General features: G+C 64.6%; 5 protein-coding genes across 5 annotated transcripts in view; 2 read left to right on the forward strand and 3 right to left on the reverse strand.

The window, feature by feature from the left end:
* Positions 1 to 152: 152 nt before the first annotated feature.
* EMIHUDRAFT_196070 (hypothetical protein) lies at positions 153 to 2,244 on the reverse strand (the record flags this gene model as incomplete). Its single annotated transcript, XM_005770410.1, has 9 exons — positions 153 to 197; positions 343 to 383; positions 565 to 590; positions 667 to 933; positions 1,056 to 1,096; positions 1,195 to 1,554; positions 1,654 to 1,872; positions 1,965 to 2,084; positions 2,161 to 2,244. The coding sequence occupies 9 exons, from the start codon at positions 2,242 to 2,244 to the stop codon at positions 153 to 155; spliced, it is 1,203 nt and encodes a 400-aa protein (XP_005770467.1).
* A 122-nt stretch (positions 2,245 to 2,366) lies between these two features.
* Positions 2,367 to 2,823, forward strand: EMIHUDRAFT_196071 (hypothetical protein; the record flags this gene model as incomplete). Its single annotated transcript, XM_005770411.1, has 2 exons — positions 2,367 to 2,372; positions 2,593 to 2,823. 2 exons carry the CDS (start codon positions 2,367 to 2,369, stop codon positions 2,821 to 2,823), a joined length of 237 nt encoding a protein of 78 aa, XP_005770468.1.
* Positions 2,824 to 3,382: 559 nt separating this feature from the next.
* EMIHUDRAFT_349815 (putative alcohol dehydrogenase) lies at positions 3,383 to 6,702 on the reverse strand. The gene is made up of 9 exons (XM_005770412.1): positions 5,943 to 6,702; positions 5,567 to 5,668; positions 5,282 to 5,303; positions 5,131 to 5,207; positions 4,587 to 4,957; positions 4,260 to 4,354; positions 4,135 to 4,181; positions 3,971 to 4,059; positions 3,383 to 3,887 (listed from the first exon to the last, which is right to left on the reverse strand). The coding sequence occupies exons 1-9, from the start codon at positions 6,657 to 6,659 to the stop codon at positions 3,734 to 3,736; spliced, it is 1,674 nt and encodes a 557-aa protein (XP_005770469.1). The 5' UTR covers positions 6,660 to 6,702; the 3' UTR covers positions 3,383 to 3,733.
* Positions 6,703 to 11,285: 4,583 nt separating this feature from the next.
* Positions 11,286 to 12,365, forward strand: EMIHUDRAFT_95865 (hypothetical protein; the record flags this gene model as incomplete). The annotated part of the gene is made up of 3 exons (XM_005770413.1): positions 11,286 to 11,565; positions 11,685 to 12,026; positions 12,214 to 12,365. The coding sequence occupies 3 exons, from the start codon at positions 11,286 to 11,288 to the stop codon at positions 12,363 to 12,365; spliced, it is 774 nt and encodes a 257-aa protein (XP_005770470.1).
* Positions 12,366 to 12,716: 351 nt separating this feature from the next.
* EMIHUDRAFT_447919 (hypothetical protein) overlaps positions 12,717 to 16,585 on the reverse strand; it is a gene marked incomplete at its 3' end in the record, with an annotated part of 4,765 nt that continues 896 nt past the window's right edge. The window contains exons 4-8 of the mRNA XM_005770414.1: positions 16,332 to 16,397; positions 16,040 to 16,204; positions 15,695 to 15,838; positions 15,426 to 15,613; positions 12,717 to 12,729 (exon numbers count right to left, since the gene is read on the reverse strand). Of these exons, the coding sequence (XP_005770471.1) occupies positions 12,717 to 12,729; positions 15,426 to 15,613; positions 15,695 to 15,838; positions 16,040 to 16,204; positions 16,332 to 16,397 (576 nt within the window). The remainder of the gene's footprint in view (positions 12,730 to 15,425; positions 15,614 to 15,694; positions 15,839 to 16,039; positions 16,205 to 16,331; positions 16,398 to 16,585) is intronic.

Raw genomic sequence — 16,585 nt, forward strand, 5'->3', positions numbered from 1 at the left:
TTCTCAGTTCTGGCAGAAGGGACCAAGAGGAGTCCAGTCTGAGCCATAGAGCCCATGTCTTTGCCCCCAAAGGTCGCGTTCAAGTGCCCGGAACGGACGTTACAGTGGTGTCCGGCCGGCGCGATCACCGAGCTGTGACGCTCAGGGCTGGCTCAGGGAAGCCTGATGAGGTACTGGTTTCTTTGCCCAGGGCTGGCCTACGGCCCGTGCTGGATCAGCTGAGCAAGGTTTGGGGAGAATCCCCCGGTCAGATCTTCAGATATTTTGACGGATGACCAAAAACGGGCAAAAACGGGGTGCTTCAGGCGCGGTGTGCGAGGATCAGGTGGGAGCGGGCGGAACTTGGATGTGAACTTCTTTTTCTACGGCGCCCGTGGTGTTACCTGTGTGAGACAAGTGTGTGCGTGTGTGTTGGCCTGTTGCACTCTCTGTTCCCAGTTTTCTAATTGGCGAAGTTTCATGCAATAGCTTAAAAAATCTTACATGTTACAAAATAAAACTAAATAAGGGACCGGTGGGCGGTGCAACCACACGGGTTTGGGGTTTGGCTCCGGAGTGCCCCACCCGCTCCCAGCGCGGCGTGTGCCTTCCTTCAGCGGCTGTTCACCGGCATGGGATCTGTGGAAGCTTCGATCGATCCGCTGTTCCGCGGCGACGACTCACGACCCGTCGCGCGGGTCGCGCAGCGTCGTCTCGGTCAGCGCAACCCGCGAGAAACTTGCCGTGCACGCCTGCCCTGTCGGGCACTGCGCCAGGAATCCGACCGACAGCGGCGCGCTCGGCTCGCGCAGGCAAAAGATCCGGGTGAGCGTCCATGCCTCTCCTCCGTCGTGCGCGTAGTGGAAGGCGAGGGCGGCGCCGAGCTTGGAAATGCGCAGGCGCACCGCCCCGCCCTCGACCGCCGCGCCGTTCGCGTCGTCTGAGACGCCGCGCCTAAAAGGAAGGCTCGAGCAGGCTCCGAGAAGGTTCCGGGAAGGTTCGCGTCGTCCGAGACGCCGCGCGTGACGACGGAGACGACGAGGGGCTTGCCCTCCGGAGAGAGCTCGTAGCAGCACTTGCACCAGTCGCCTGGCCCCCGGTGAACGAAGAGGGTGCGCTGCGGGAAGCTTCCGAGAAGGTTCAGGGAAGGGCCCCGGGTCGGACTGCCCCAGCTGCAGCAGGGCGAGTTCCCGCGTCGAAGAGAGACTTGTGTACCACCTCCACGCGCGCCGCCAGTTGCCAGTCGCCGGGCGGCGGCGAGAAGACGAGGCACGGCGCGTTTGCAAGGCCGGAAGGCATTCCTTCGCCGGGCGGAGGGTTGAACCAGTCCGTCCTCGCGCCCGCCGTCATCGTCAGCACGCCCTCCTCGACCGACGCGGCGCCCTCCACGCCGCCAAGCCAGCGCAGCGCCGGAAGGCCGGAGAGGGAGAGCCCAGTGCCGGCGGGCGCCGCCGAGTCCGAGCCCTCAGGCTCAGCCTCGCGCGGCCGTTTGCGCGCGCCGTCGGCACCACCCTCTGCGCACGAGCGGGCGAGCGCCTCGTGCTCGGCGATGCCCTGGCCGTATGCGGCCGCGTCCTGTAAGAGAGAGAGGGAGAGGTGAGTCGCATGGTTGCTTGTGGCAGGCGGCGGCGGCGGCGACAAAAGCAGGGTGGCCCATGGATAGCAGTTCCACACATCCTCCACGTTCTCGCCCGCGATGTACGTCACGTCGTCGGGCAGCGAGCCCGTCTTTGGCTTGGCCTTGTTGTGCACCTGCCGTGCCAGCAAGGCACGTGTGGAGGTGTGCGAAGGGAAGTCGGGCGTGACATTCCGACGCCACCACATAGACGCCCACCGCTGCAGGCGCTTGAGCTCCTCGACGGCAAACTGGAGCGTCGCACGCGTGTCGTCGACCTACTTCAAAATCAAGAATAAATGCGCGGCGCTCGGAGGCAGGCGCGCCAGCGGAACACCTCATCAATGATGAGGACTCGGCGGCCACGGACCAGCGAGCCAAACGTGCCGGGCGCCTCGTCGAACCACTGCTTGCAAATCACGGAGGAGTTCGCCGTCTTTGTGGCGTCGTCGTACAGCTCGAGAGAGATGGCGAGGATCGGCTTTTGTACCTCGGTCCGTAGCATCCGCGCCGGTATGAAGCCGCCGCCACCGATCGCAACGGACGTCGGGCGCAAACGCCTGAACCTCGGGCACCGAACCGCTCACGGTGGCGGCGATCTGACTGTAGGAGAAGTAGCGCTTGCCATCGGGCGCGAGGAAATTGCTCATCGCGACGTTGCACAGCCGGCACAAGCCGGAGGGTTAGGGACCTTGTGGACCGGGGTAGTCGTATTGTCTTTTATCGCTTCGGGTCGCTATCGCAAACCCTGTCAGCAGAGTCTCCTACGGGAATGTACGTAAGAGCTACATACACTGAGAGAGAGCAGTTGCAAAGATCAACCGCCTTGCGCGCAAGGCTCAACGCTCGGGCGTTGACCGCACCGCGTACCCTCCCCACTCCCGCCTCTCATTTGTGTCACACCACGCGGAACGCATCTCCATCGCTTCGGTGAAGGGGGTAAACCGTGCCATCCTCGATCGCTGCTGCAGGACAAGGGCGACCTGGATGGCGCGGAGGCGCTGCACCGCGAGGCGCTGGAGGCAAAGCGAGAGACGCTCGGCGACCGGCACCAGGACACGCTCCGCTCGATCAATAACCTCGGCAATCTGCTGATGAACAAGGGCGACCTGGACGGCGCGGAGGCGCTGCTACGCGAGGCGCTGGAGGCGAGGCGAGAGACGCTCGGCGTTCGGCACCCGAGCACGCTCGCCTCGATCAACAAGACAACAACCTCGGCGCGCTTCTGAAGAAGAAGGGCGACCTGGACGGCGCTGTACCGCGAGGCGCTGGAGGCAAAGCGAGAGACGCTCGGACCGGCACCCGGACACACTCAACTCGATCAACAACCTCGGCCAGCTGCTGCAGGACAAGGGCGACCTGGCTAGCTGTGGTGTGGCCGGGAAGCCGTGCTAAAGTTGCGTGCCCTCCTAAAGATGCGGGACCCACAAGTGCTCCACACTAAATGTACTGCAGCTGCCCGCACCTAAAGTGAACTAAATGTGGCGCTAAAACACACTAAATATGTGCTAAATATGTGCTAAATACGTGCTAAATATGTGCTAAATATGTGCTAAGTATGTACTAAATTTGTGCTCTAAAGATATATACGCACTCGAACACACACTAAAAATAGCGCACTATCCACTAAACTATCACTAAATCTAAAATTCATTTACACGCACTAAAAATTAAGACCCCCAGAGGCGCCCTCCTCATAGCGGGGAGAGCATCAGCGATCACAGGGTGGGGGCGGAGCGAGACGGGCTGACGGGGCTCGGGGGAGACGAGGGAACTCGCTACTCCTCGGAAATCAAGTGAATTCCGTTCATATATACACAACACGCCTCTCTCTCCGTGTCAGTATCACGGCCGACCCACAAAACTCTCGTAGACGTGCGCTGCGTGCGCGCGCGCGGAGACAAGGGACACGCGGACAGACGGAGCGCCGCAATACCAATACTAACGAATCCCTCACAGGTCACAGACGACAAACCAGAGGTCACGATACGCCCTTGCACAGTCCACAGGAGAGCGTCCCCCTTCCCCGAAGAGCGAGCCCTCTGCGGGCATTGTCCGCGCCCCGCACGCCGCCGCCTCGAGAGGCGAGGCGGCGAGGCGCACGCGCGAGGGGAGGGGGGGGGGGTGCGAGCCAGCCACTCACTCGAAGGTGACGGCGAGACGCATGCCGAAGTAGGCGGTGGCGACGTAGTAGGCGAGGTACGCGAGGAGGGCGACGGCGACGGCCGGCGAGCGGTGCACGTTGACGGCCTTGTCGAAGGTCCACATCCCAAAGAGCTTGACGAGGAACTGCCTACGCGGCGAGGGGCTCCGAGCCGGTGATCAGGCCGCGAGCGAGAGCGAGGCGGAGCGGAAGGGGGGGGGGGGGGGGGCTGCTTGTGCGGCGCGTAGGGCGGGAAGCGCGCGGCGAGCAGCGGCTTGAGGACCGTGTACTCGTCGACGGCGGGCGAGCGCGAGAGGACGGCCTAGACGGGGAGGCTCAAGAGACTTGCTGGCGGGGGCCCGCAGAGAGGCGGGGGCGAGAGGCGAGAGGACGCGGCCTTCTCGTGCGTAAAGGCGAGGAAGGAGCGGTGCGCGTGGTACGAGCCCATCCCCGACGCGCCTGGCCTCGGGCGAGCTCGGGTCAGCTCGGGTGTGTCTCGGCCGATCTCGGCGTCTCTCGAGCCCATCCCGGACGCGCCGACGCCGCCGAAGGGAAGGTCGTGGTTGGCGATGTGCATGACGCAGTCGTTGATGCAGAGCCCGCCAGAGGTGGTGCGCCTGGGGGAGGGAGGGGGGGGGGGGGCGGTCGCGCGAGCCCGTGGCAAAGACTCGCCGCTTGACGTCCCCCGGCGGCTCATCGGGCTCATCTCGGGCTCATCGCGGGCTCATCTCGGGCTCATCTCGGGCTCATCTCGGGCTCATCTCGGGCTCATCTCGGGCTCATCTCGGGCTCATCTCGGGCTCATCTCGGGCTCATCTCGGGCTCATCTCGGGCTCATCTCGGGCGCGCCGCTTGACGTCCTCCACGACCGCCGAGTCGGTCGCGAAGCAGTAGAGCGCGAGCGGCTTGCCCGTGGGGAGCGCCTTGACGAAGCTGACAACCGCCTCGAGGTCCGAGTAGCGGCAGACGGGCAGGATCGGCCCGAAGAGCTCGTCCTGCATCGCCTCGCAGCTGGAAAAGGCGCGCCAGTCGCCGCCGTAGTCGAGGACCGTCGGCTCGATGTAGCGCTCCGCCGCGTCGGTCCGCCCGCCGGAGTAGACGACGCTGGGGGGCGCGCCGCGCACGATCGCCTCGAGGCGCTTGAAGGCGCGCTCGTTGACGCAGCGGCCGAACCACTCGCTCTTTTGCGGGTCTGCGCCGTAGAACTCCTTGATGGTCGCCTGGAGGGGGAGGGAGGAGGGTGTGTGAGTCCGTGTGAAGCGTCTGTGAAGCGTCTGCGGAGTGTCTGTGGAGTGTCTGTGGAGTGTCTGCGGAGTGTCTGTGGTGTGTGTCTGTGGGGCGTCTGCGGAGTGTCTATGGTGTGTCTGTAGAGTTGTGTCTGTGGGGGTGTCGCCTTGAGCAGCTTGAGGAAGGGCTCGGCCACCGCCTCGTGCACCAGCAGAAAGTCGGGCCGGATGCATGTCTGGCCGCCTAGGGAGAAGGGACGCGCCTTCTCTGCGACTCACCGCGCGTGGGAGACCGCCGGACTCCCGCCGTCCGCCCGCCGTTGATGAAGGTGCCCCAGACCTGAGCAGCAGGGGAGGGGCGGCGGGGTGGGAGGGTGGGGCGCTCGCGGCATCGTGTGTTCGTGTGCTCGGCAGGGGCGGGAGTGAGGCGGCGGAGCAGAAGCGTGGCCACGTGTCTCCTCGAGCGCCCTCTCTCTCGTTGACAGGGAGGCGCACCCTTCTCCCGCGCTAGTCTGGATGCAGATGCCGGTAGGCGCCACTCTCCGCGCGGGCGCGGGTTCGGACTCACGCAGGTACAGGTGGGGGTGCATCTACCGCGCGGACGAGGCGGCGGGCGGCGTGGCCGAGGTCGGCCGAGCGGTCGACGATGGCGGGGGACTTGCCGCCCAGCTCGAGCAGGCAGGGGGTGAAGTGCTTGGCGGCCGCCTGGTGGTGATCTGGTGGTGATGCTGGTGGTGCTGGCGTACTTGCTTCAGAAGGAGTGACACACGGCTCGAGGGGTCACTCCTTCTGAAGCGAGGGGGGGGGGCGGGGCGAAAGAGGGGGGAGGGGAGGAGGGGAGAGGAGGGGAGGAGGGCGGGGCGGTGGTGCGAAGGGAGGTGCGAGCGGAGGTGCAGACGCAGGGGCGATCGGGCTGGCGCCTGCAGGATCTTCCCCACGAGGTGTCTAGGAAGTGTCTAGGAAGTGTCTAGGAAGGCGCCTGCAGGATGATCTTCCCCACGAAGCCCGAGCCCGTGAAGAAGATTTTGTCAAACCGCTGGTCGAGAAGCGCCGTCGTCACCTCGCGGTCTCCCTCGGCGACGACGATGGCGGCGGGGTCGAGGTACTGCTGAACGAGCCGCGAGATGACGTGCGAGGTGGCCGGCGCGTACGAGCCCGGCTTGAGCAGCGCGCAGTTGCCGCCCGCGATTGCGCCGACCAGAGGCGCAAAGCACATCTGGACCGGGTAGTTCCACGGCCCCATGATGAGGACGACGCCGAGCGGGTCGTGGACGGTGTACGAGCGCGCGGCGGTGTTGAGCGCGGCGGTGTCCGTGTAGTGCCGCGCCATCCACTCGCCCAGGTGGGAGAGCGCCGTCTCGATCTCCTTTTCGACGAGGCCCATCTCGGTCGAGTACGCCTCAAACGCCGACTTGTGCAGGTCCTCGTACATGGCGTCGCAGAGCTCCTGGTTGCCCTCTCTGAGGAGCCGCCGCAGTGCGTGCAGCTGGCCCACGCGCCACTCCTTTGAGAAGGTGTGCTCCGACGCAAACGTCCGGCGGAGCGCCTCCATCGCCGGCACAATGTCGGCCGCGCCGAGCGAGCCAGAGTGAGGCTTTCCGAAGGCGGACTTCTTGCCCCACTTCTCGTAGCGGTCGATGTTGGACTTGGGGTCGCTCCCCTCGACGGGGAAGGCCTCGCTGCGGGTGGTCGGCATCCTGAGCCCTGGTTGATGAGAGGAGACTTGTCCGTGGAGGAGCAGCTAACTAAACCCGATTTCTTTTACTTTTCCACGAGCGAAAGAACAAACAACTCATGCGGCAGAGAGGCCACGCACGAAAAGAATTCCCGGTTTGAAGATTTGTTTTATCGTTTTTCACTGCGCCCTCTGTTGTGTGTTGAGCACTTGAGCACTGGATAGGGTCGATTCCGCGTGGTACGGGACCCCTCCCTCGTGCCTCGATCGTCTCGCCCTCCCTCGCCCTCTGTTCATTTGCGAGAGATTCTCCCGCTTTCTGTTCATTTGCGAGAGATTCTCCCGCCATTCTCTCGCTCGCCATTCTTCCTCCGTTCAGATGTAATTCGCCCGCTTTTCAAATACATTTTGTGGCGCTTTCAAGAGATTTTTACCGCAAATTTAGTGCTCTTCATGGCAGTTTAAGGCAAGCGTGCCTTATCCTGGGACCTGGCTGGGTCCGGCCGGCGTGGTCGGGAGCCCTCGACTCCTCGGCGAGCTCTTTCCTGCCTCAATGACATTGCAACAATGAGTGCGAATCAGTGGACAGTGCGTCTTACTTAGTCCTTACTTAGCTGTCGAGAGCAGGTGGACGAGCGTGGTGCCTTATCCCAGCCGAGCAACTTGCGTAGTGCGCATTCTGCAGCTGTACTGCCACGGATCGTGCCTCGTTACGCGTCACGGCTCCGGCTCCGCGGCGCGTGGCGGGAGCGGAGGATCTCGGCGGGGCTCGTCGGAGCAAAGCTCGGACGGGAGGCCGTGTCGAGTCTTCGTCGCACGTCATCCCTGGTGTGGCGATTCTTTTCGCGGTATCCGCGGCGGGATATGGAGGGATATGGCGGGATACCGGGAGATACCGGGAGATACCAGGAGATACACGTGGATATGATGAGATACGGAGTCCCCACGATGTGTTCACGACAACCGCAGTGAAGCGTGAAACCGCAAATCGGACGCGAAGGCGAACCAACTTCGCGCTTCGACCGGCCGTGATCTGCCGTGATCTGCTGAGCGCTCGATTGGAACGGTCGAGGTATGGGTAGAGTACAGTAGAACCCCTCTCGACAACCTGGAAAACTGGCAAAAAAACTCACATACCCACTCCCCCCGCAGACAGCTCCCACATTTGCATGTATAATATTCTGTTATACCCTCATGGGGCACAAGACTGTACGGTCTGTGTACGGTCTGGGCTGCTGTCGGGCTGGTCGGGCTGTCAGGCTGGTCGGGCTGTCGGGCTCAAACAAGACTCGTTACACGAGCATCGATACTGTACGGCAGCGATACGCGCAGCTCGGACACCTGAGTCCTTCCTCACACAAAGTTGGCCATCGACCACAGCTGACCAGCGGCCGTCGACGCGGCGACCGCATGGCGCGTCGTGTGGCCCGCGCCGAGTGCGAGCGAGTTGGCTGCCGTGATGTTGCAGCTGGCGACGTAGGGGCCAGCGCGCACGGACGGCTCCGGAGCCTGCGTCGCGTGGCAGCCGTGAGACTCGTGAATGGCATCGGCGCAGAGCAGGTGGAACTGGTCGCGCCCACTGCGGAGCATCGCCATGCTCGACCAGCTCGAGAGGCGTGTCCCGGTCGGCAGGCAAAAGAGCTTGAAGACAAACTCGTCCGAGTCCGCAAAGGCAAACCAGGCGGCGAGCTGCGCCGCCTCGTCCGTGGAGGAGACGCGGCTCGTCGTGAGATGCACCGGCAGGGCGATCGCTGGCGCGACGAACATGTTGGGATGGCCAGTCAACTCGGTGGCGAGCGCCGAGCGTACGCACGGATCGTCCGACTCGAGCCGGAACGTCGTGATGCGAGAGGGCGGCAGCGACGTCCAGTCGAGCAGCTGCCTCGCAAGGGCCGAGATCTCCCGCTGCCACTCCGGCGAGGAGCTCGGGCAGCTGGAGCCTCGCGAGGCGGCGCTCTGCCCGTCCTTTATGAAGCGGTCGCCGTAGCGGAGGTGGACGGCGACAACACGCGTGCGCGTACGCGCGCGTGTCGATGGGTGCTCCGGGAAAAGCCGAGTAACGGCGGGCAAGGGCTTGAAGAGGGATCGCAGCACGCATCCGTACACGAAGGCGGCGCGCGTCTCTAGGCTCGCCGGCTCCACACCGGGAACCAGCCGTTGCCACAAGCCGAGCGTCTCGAGGTCGGCCAGCCAAGCCTTGGCGCACGCCCTATTGCGCGGCACCGGATTGATCAGCACGGGTGCTGAAAGGTTGATCAGGCTCAAGGGAAAGCAGCCCGTCCCCGCCTCGCCGCCGTGACCATGAAAGACCTGCCGCGTGCCCTTCCACCACGTGGGCTTGCCCTTCTCTCCGATGGACGGCAATCCAACCGGCGGCGGAACTTCGTACGGCGCGAAGGAGACAAACGGGCCTCTAAATGGCGTCTCGATGTACAAGTGGCGCTGCGTCGCCGCCGCCAGCATGTAAGCGGACAGCAAACCTGCAAGGTAATCTCCAAGGCCGATCAGCGGGAGGCTCACAACCACCCACTGTGTCTGCGGGTCCAATGCTGCGGCCGTCGGTGGAGCTGCATGGTCCCACGCGTCGCACGAGCTAACGGGCTCGGGCGGCGGCAACGCTGGTGGCGAAGGCGCAGGCGGCACGCGCAGCAACGTGGTGTTCGGCAACGGTGGTTGCATGCGCTGACGCTGCAGTGGTGACGCCGGTGTAGACGGCGGCGGGAGCTCCTGAGGTGGCGGTAAAAGCGAAGGCGACAATGGGGGTCTCAAAGCTTCTCCAGGTTGTAATGCAAGACGACTCACGAGCAAGAAGGCAGCAAACGATGCAAACGCGACGCTGCCAAATAGCCTTCGCGCGGACTTCATGCGGGAAGAAATGACACATCGTTGGTGCAACGCACTGCTCACGGGGCCATTGCTCACCGCTTCCGAGTCCTCAGCGGTATTGTCTTCTCTCGAGGGCAGATGATCCTCCGCTTGCGTGATCATGGCGATGTGCTGGGGGGCCCTGTGGGTCGTTTACCGTCGGGTATCTACTTATTTTAAGAGCAGGTAAACAGCAATAGATCCGGCCCTCAAGCGGCCTAATCGATACCCAGCCCTCACCGAATCGGTCCCTCGTTGTACAGCAATCGATCCTTCACACTGCCCGCGCTGCCAAACTTGCTGAGAATCGGTCCCCCCACCTGTGGCGCGAAGCTGATATGTCTCCCGCGCTCGGCGCGCCGACCGCGCAGCGGCGGCAGACCACCCTCCGGTTCGAGGGGCGCCTGGGGGTGAGCGGGCTGCCTCCGCCAGAGTTTGGCTCGCCCACCTGTGCGGGCCCCCCTGTACCCCCTCCCCCCCCCGGGTGTCTAGCAATTGGTCCCTTGGCAAGCGCGAATCGGTCCCCCTGGCTCCAGGAACTGATCCGGCACTACACCCGGATCTATTGCTGTTTACCTGCTCTTAAAATAAGTACCCGACGGTACCAGAAGCGCGGCTTTCAGTCGGGCACAACGCACGATTTGTTTTATCGTTTTTCACTGCGCCCTTCGCTGTTCGAGATTCTCCCGCCATTCTCTCGGTGAGGAGGGAGACGCTAAGTGCGAGCGCGCCTGCCGCGCTGAGATTCTGCTTGGCCAGCTCGGCGACCTGTACCTCGGTCAGGGCGGACTCCTCCGCTGCCGCCGGCGCCGACGCGACGCGCCCCGGCGGGGCGCTCGCCGATCGGGCCACCTGCAGGGTGCCTCCAGCCTGGGCGGCCCCAAGCCACCACGCCCGGAGGACTGCCTGCCGCCCGGGCGGCAGCGTGTCCATGTCGGCGGCTCTCGCAAAGTACGGCGAGACGGCGTCGACCATGCTCGCGTCGCCGAGCATGTTCTCCCGCAACTCCGCGGCGCTCGTCCCGTGGCCAACCATAGCCTCGGCGACAACAGCCAGCTGATCGTCTCCAAATGATAGGACAAGGGACTTCCCGCCCCGCTTTACCACGAGGAGCTCGACGATGCGCTCGACCTCCGTCTCAGCCCCCGCGGCCACCCCGCCGTCCCCGGACGGCGAAACCTCTGCCAGAACCATGCCGGAAGCGCTGCCCGTCGGGCCGCCCGCCTCTCCTGGCGACGGCGTGGCCCTGAGCGGCGCTGCTGCAGCCCTGAGCGCAGCCCGCACGTCGCGGTATGGATATGGTAGGATCGTCCCGGATGCTCTAACGAGAGGCTGATACCGGTACGACAGAAGCAAAACAGGCCGTGTGGGGTGTGGGTGTCACGAGGACAGACGTCCACGAAGACGGTGGACGGACGCAAACTCCTTATCCGATTCACACTCACGGCTGTCCTACTGGTCATATAGAAAGTCGGCCGTCTGCGAGCCCCCGGCTCGCCGACGGCGAGAGAGATGCCACGAGGGGTCGCGGTGGCGTCCATCGCCAGGCTCCCTAGCTCAACCGACGACCCTTCGGGATCGACGGCCGATCGTCATGCATCCCTCACCAGGACTGAGGAGACGGGGGAGGAGGAGAGGCAGCTAGAGGCTAGAGTAGAGCACCACCGGTTGCCAACAACAAACCCCTAAAACCGGTGCCTCACTCGTGACTGCCTTATTTAGAGTGCAGGCCGAATTGAGCATGCACGAACTTGAAAGTGGCTCTTGATCGCGATTCCTGAGATGAATTCCCTCGCGTTCGTCGCCACCCTCCTGTCCACTCTGCCGTCGGTCAAAGGCTTCGATGTCAGCAAGTGCATCTCCTCCAAGGTTGCCCGTGGCTATGCAAAATTCGCAGCAAAAAGCTTTTGCATCGACCAGCGAGTACAGCGCTGCACTGACCATCTCGCTGCCACGGTCAACGTGACGGACCCCTTGATCACCCAGAACACGATGCTGCGCGAAGGACGATTGACCACCGTCCTTGACACGTGGTCGAACGTGCTCGCCAGGGGTCTTGAGGGTGACTGGGTGGAGACAGGCACATACAAAGGAGGCACAAGCATGCTATAGCCGCCTTGCTCGCGCGTGCTGCCCAGCAGTCGCCCGCCTGCCCGACAGTGTCACGCAACATCTGGCTAGCCGACTCTTTCCAGGGCCTGCCAAAGGCGCGCAATGAGGACAAGAACAAGGGCAGAATGGACAAGGAGGGCTCGTACAACGACTATGGGGGCGTCGAGACGGTGAAACACCTCTTTCGCAAGGCGGGCTTTGCTGTCGCGGGCCCCAGCAAGGCGGCCGTTGGCGCCGACTTGACCGTCCGATTCCTTAAGGGCTGGTTCAGCGAGACGATCAAAGGCGCGCCGATCGAGAAGGTGGCGCTGCTTCGCCTGGACGGCGACATGTACTCGAGTACGATGGACACCATCCGGCCCCTCTACCCTAAGCTCGCGCCTTCGGGCTACCTGCTTGTGGACGATTACGGTGCGCACGCGTGGGTAGTGTGCGGACACTATGCGCATGTGTGTGCGCGTACATATGCAATCCACGCAGACTGCCGTTACCTGCTGTGCGCTCATTCCGCGTGGTATGTCCCACATGCCGCATGCACAACATGCACATGCACATGTACATGTTGTGCATGTGCATGTCCACAACCACATGTCCACAGGTCACTGGGAGCCGTGCAGGAGGGCAATCGACGACTACTTCACACTCGAGCAGGGCTGGCTGCCCTCGTTCCAGTGGAGCGACTACACGGGCGTTTGGATGCAGAAGCCGCGCGTGGCACCTGTCGCACCGCCCTCAACGAGCAGCTCCTAAGAAAGGGCGGCCGTGGCACACACCCTACTGCCCACGAGAGATCGTGGCTCATTAAGTACCGGACGCGCGACCGCCGCAAGTGGGCGAGGAAGTTGTCTGCTCGTCCCGACCGACGCTGGGCCGTGTCACGCCGGCTCACGGGCAAGTGTGGTGCTGTGTGTGCGCGTCTCCAAGGCTGCGTGCGGTTGGGACTTGGGGGCTTTTGGAGCACATCATGTCATGTAATGACTTGCGTGATGTCTGATGTGTCAAGCGTGGGCGGGGAGCGGGGGAGGGAGGGATCCGCACGGCGCTATGTGCCGCGCGCGCGCCGCGCGGACCCGCGGGGCGTCGGCGCGTCGCGGGCGTCTGTTAGCTTGGCGTACTTGGCGATTGGCGTACTGTACAAGGTAGCCTACCCCCCGGGGGCCGCTTAGCTGAATAGCTTTTGGTCTGTTGAGGCATTCGCGAGAAAAAGAATTTTGACCCAGGGGTCGCCACAGCACGAAATATTATATTATATTATATCGCGAGAAAAAGAATTTACCGGACGCTGTCTAGCCCGCAACCAGATACCGATCATCTGGCCCGCTGGGTGCGCTTCTTAGCTCCCCGGCCCTGGATGTGAGGTTACTGACTGCACTCCAAGTGCTCCAACTTACCTTACAATCGAGACGTTCGCGCAGCCTTCTACGGACTACGCCGGGCATTTCCTTTTCTTGAGCTTGCCTGCGGCGCGAGGGCGGACCGACGACCGTCGAGTGCACGGTGACGGAGAGCGGAGAGGTCGGAGCTAACTGCTAAGTGCCTCGCCGTCCTCAGGAGTCGCTTACGGCTCTAAAGCCGTAGGCGGCTCTCCCGTGGAGCGTGGTGTACCTGTGTTAGTACCAGTGCGTGCCAGCCCCGTGCCTCGAGCGTCGGTTGTGAAGAGAGTGAGCGAGGCGGTGAAAAATCTTTTCTCGCACAACACTGGGCGCCCACAGAGGAGAGAGGACTGGCGCGTACTCCCTCGCACAATGTGACCGTCCTCGAGATGATGTTCAACGCGGCGACCGTCCTCGAGATGATCCACCAGTCGGAGGGCTGCGGCATCTCGGTGAGAGGGCACTTCCCGCACACATCCGCACACCTCGGGCACTCGCCGGCACACCGGCCACCCGACGGCAGCCGAGCCCGCGCGCCGGAGAGAGAGAGAGAGAGAGAGAGAGAGAGAGAGAGAGAGAGAGAGAGAGAGAGACATAGAGACAGAGAGACAGAGAGACAGAGAGAGAGAGAGAGAGAGAGAGAGAGAGAGAGAGAGAGAGAGAGAGAGAGAGAGAGAGAGAGAGAGAGAGATCACCGAGGATGGCCGACTCTCCAAGCCCCTCTAGTGCAGCTGAGCCACCAAACGATTACAAGCTCTCACTGTGGTCCCGCCTCCCACGCCTCGACCTTCTTGGGCAGCAGCTGGTTCGACAGGTCCTCCCCGTGGCCTAGGCAGCCGCGCTCGCCCCCGCCCCAGGTAGAGACGGCGCCGTCGGCGGCGAAGGCGATGCTGTGGAACTCCCCAGCCGACACAGCGACGACGCGCCGGCCCGCAAAGGCCTCGACCTTCTTCGGCAGCAGCTGGCGCTGCTCGTCGCCGTGGCCCAGCTGGCCCCCGCCTCCAAAGCCCCAGCTCCAGACAGCGCCGTCGGCGGCGAGGGCGAGGCTGTATAAGTATCCAGCCGCGACAGCGACGACGCGCTGGCCCGCAAAGGCCTCGATCTTCTTGGGCAGCAGCTGGCGCTGCTCGTCGCCGTGGCCCAACTTGCCGAAGACTCCACGGCCCCAGCTCCAGACGCTGCCGTCGGCGGTGATGGCGAGGCTGTGGCCGGCTCCAGCAGACACAGCGACGATGCGCCGGCCAGCCAAGGCCTCGACCTTCTTGGGCAGCAGCTGGTCCTGCCCGTCGCCGTGGCCCAGCTTGCCATAGCCTCCATCGCCCCAGCTCCAGACAGCTCCGTCGGCGGTGAGGGCGAGGCTGTGCTGCGCTCCAGCCGACACAGCGACGACGCGCTGGCCAGCAAAGGCCTCGATCTTCTTGGGCAGCAGCTGGTCCTGCTCGTCGCCGTGGCCCAACCGGCCATACCAGCCATTGCCCCAGCTCCAGACGGCTCCGTCGGCGGTGAGGGCGAGGCTGTGGAAGCGTCCAGCCGACACGGCGACGACGCGCTGGCCAATCAAGGCCTCGACCTTCTTCGGCTGCCACTGGTCCTGCGTGTCGCCGTGGCCCAGCTGGCGTTCGCCTCCACTGCCCCAGCTCCAGACGCTGCCGCCGGCGGTGAGGGCCAGACTGTGGTACTCTCCAGCCGACACGCTCACGGCGCGCTCGCCGCCCAGCGCCGTCGGGAGTCGAGTTGGCGTGTTGAGCCGCGTCACGCCCTCGCCGTGACCGAGGAGGCCTGGCCGCCAGCTCTCAGTCTTGCCGCACGACGAGAGCCGCCCCTCGCCGACGATGAAGACGCTGTGCTGTTCGCCTGCCGCCGCCCTCGCCGGCGGGTTGGACTCGCACAGCAGCGCCGCAAAGCACAGCCACCGCACGGCACAGCCCTCGCCCTCTGGCTGCGCCCGCAGCTCGAAGCCGCGCTCTTGCGCCCACAAGCGGATGCCCTCCACCGCAAGCGAGGCGTGAAAGAGCAGCGAGACGGCCGCGACGCGAGCGATGTCGAGGGGGTCGCAGCGAGAGACGACGCGCACGAGGAGGTCCGTGGGGAGGTCGAGCAGGCGGGCGGGCGGGGTCGTGTCTGGCGAGGGAGCGGCGGTGGTGGCGGGAGCGAGGCGGCGCGAGCGGCGGCGCGGCGGGGCAGACATCGCGAGAAAAGAAATTTTGCCGCGGTATGTGAGGTTGCCGACTGCAAGTGCTCCAAGTTACCCCAAAAAATTGGCGAGCTGCAGCGCGCTTGCGTCGTCGAGTGGCCCTGTCACAGTGTCTCTGGGCTTTTGTCACTGAAGGTACCTGTATGTGCATGTGTCATGTGTAGAGGAGTGTAGCCCCCAAAACTAGGAGCGTAAACTCAGTACTCTCACGACCGAGGGCCGTGATGTGAGCGCTTCCCCGACCGCTCCGCCGCGTCGCTGCGCACCCGCTTGCCCGCGCCCGAGGCCTGCGCCGGCAGGGGCGGCAGCGCCGTCCCCTGGCGCCGCGCGAGCAGCACGCCCTTCTCGTACTCGAGCCGCTTGATCTTCGACTCGAGCTCGACGAGCAGGACGAGGTGGGCGCGGCACGAGTTGTAGAGGCGCACGTTCGCCTGCGCGCAGACGGCGGCCGCGCGTGAGGAGGCGCAGCCCCTCTCCCCGCCGGCCCGTCTCTCGTGCCGGCGCGGCCTCGCCTCGGATGGCAGCACCTTCGCCGGCATCGCAACGTCCCTCATCCGGCCGTCGAAGTGCGTCAGCTGCTTGTCGGCGGCCGGCTTCTTGGTCGAGAGGTCGGCCGAGCGCAGCCACGCGCCGACGGAGCGGGGACGCTTCGGCGCCTACCGTCTCGGCCCATCCCGGCTGATCTCGGCTGATCCCGGCTGATCTCGGCCCGTCTCAGCTGATCTCTGCCGGCCTCGGCCCATCTCGGCTGATCTCGGCTGATCTCCTCCGGTCTCGCCTCTTGCCAGCCAGAGAGGGAGAGCTCCACATCTCGGCTGATCTCGGCCGATCTCGCGGCCGATCTCGGCTGATCTCGCCTCCATCAGCCCCGCGAGCGAGGGCAGCCCCCCCAGCGCGAGGTCGTCGCCCGCGCCGAGCCCCGACGCAGACAGCGACGCCTTGAGCGCCTGCAGGGTTGCCGCCTTGCCGCCCGGCTTGAGGGCCTTCCGCTGCCCCCTCAGCCTCGCCTCGAGCGCCTTTGCCTGCGTGTCGCGGCGGGGCGGGGCGTGTCGCGGCGTGTCGCAGCGGGGCGTGTCGCGGCGGGGCGGGGCGTGGGCGTGTCGCAGCGGGGCGTGTCGTGGGCGTGTCGTGGGCGTGTCGGTCGCTTGCCTGCTCGAGCCTCCGCGCCTCCTCCGCCGCCTCCTCGGCTGACCGCTCGTAGAGGCGCTCGAACTCCTGCGGAGGGCGGGAGGGAGGGGGGGGGAGGGGGCATTGGGTGTGTGTGTTGTGTTTGTGTGTGTGTAGCGGAGGTGGACGAGGGGGCCCTTGAAAACGAGGCGTCTCCCGCCGGTAAAGGAGAAGGGGGAGTTCGGTCTTCACTCAATAGCCGACGCACCGTCTATGAGGTCTCCGCTCCGGGCCGC

This window comes from Emiliania huxleyi, assembly GCF_000372725.1.
Source record: "Emiliania huxleyi CCMP1516 unplaced genomic scaffold EMIHUscaffold_4, whole genome shotgun sequence".
NCBI lineage: Eukaryota > Haptophyta > Isochrysidales > Noelaerhabdaceae > Emiliania > Emiliania huxleyi.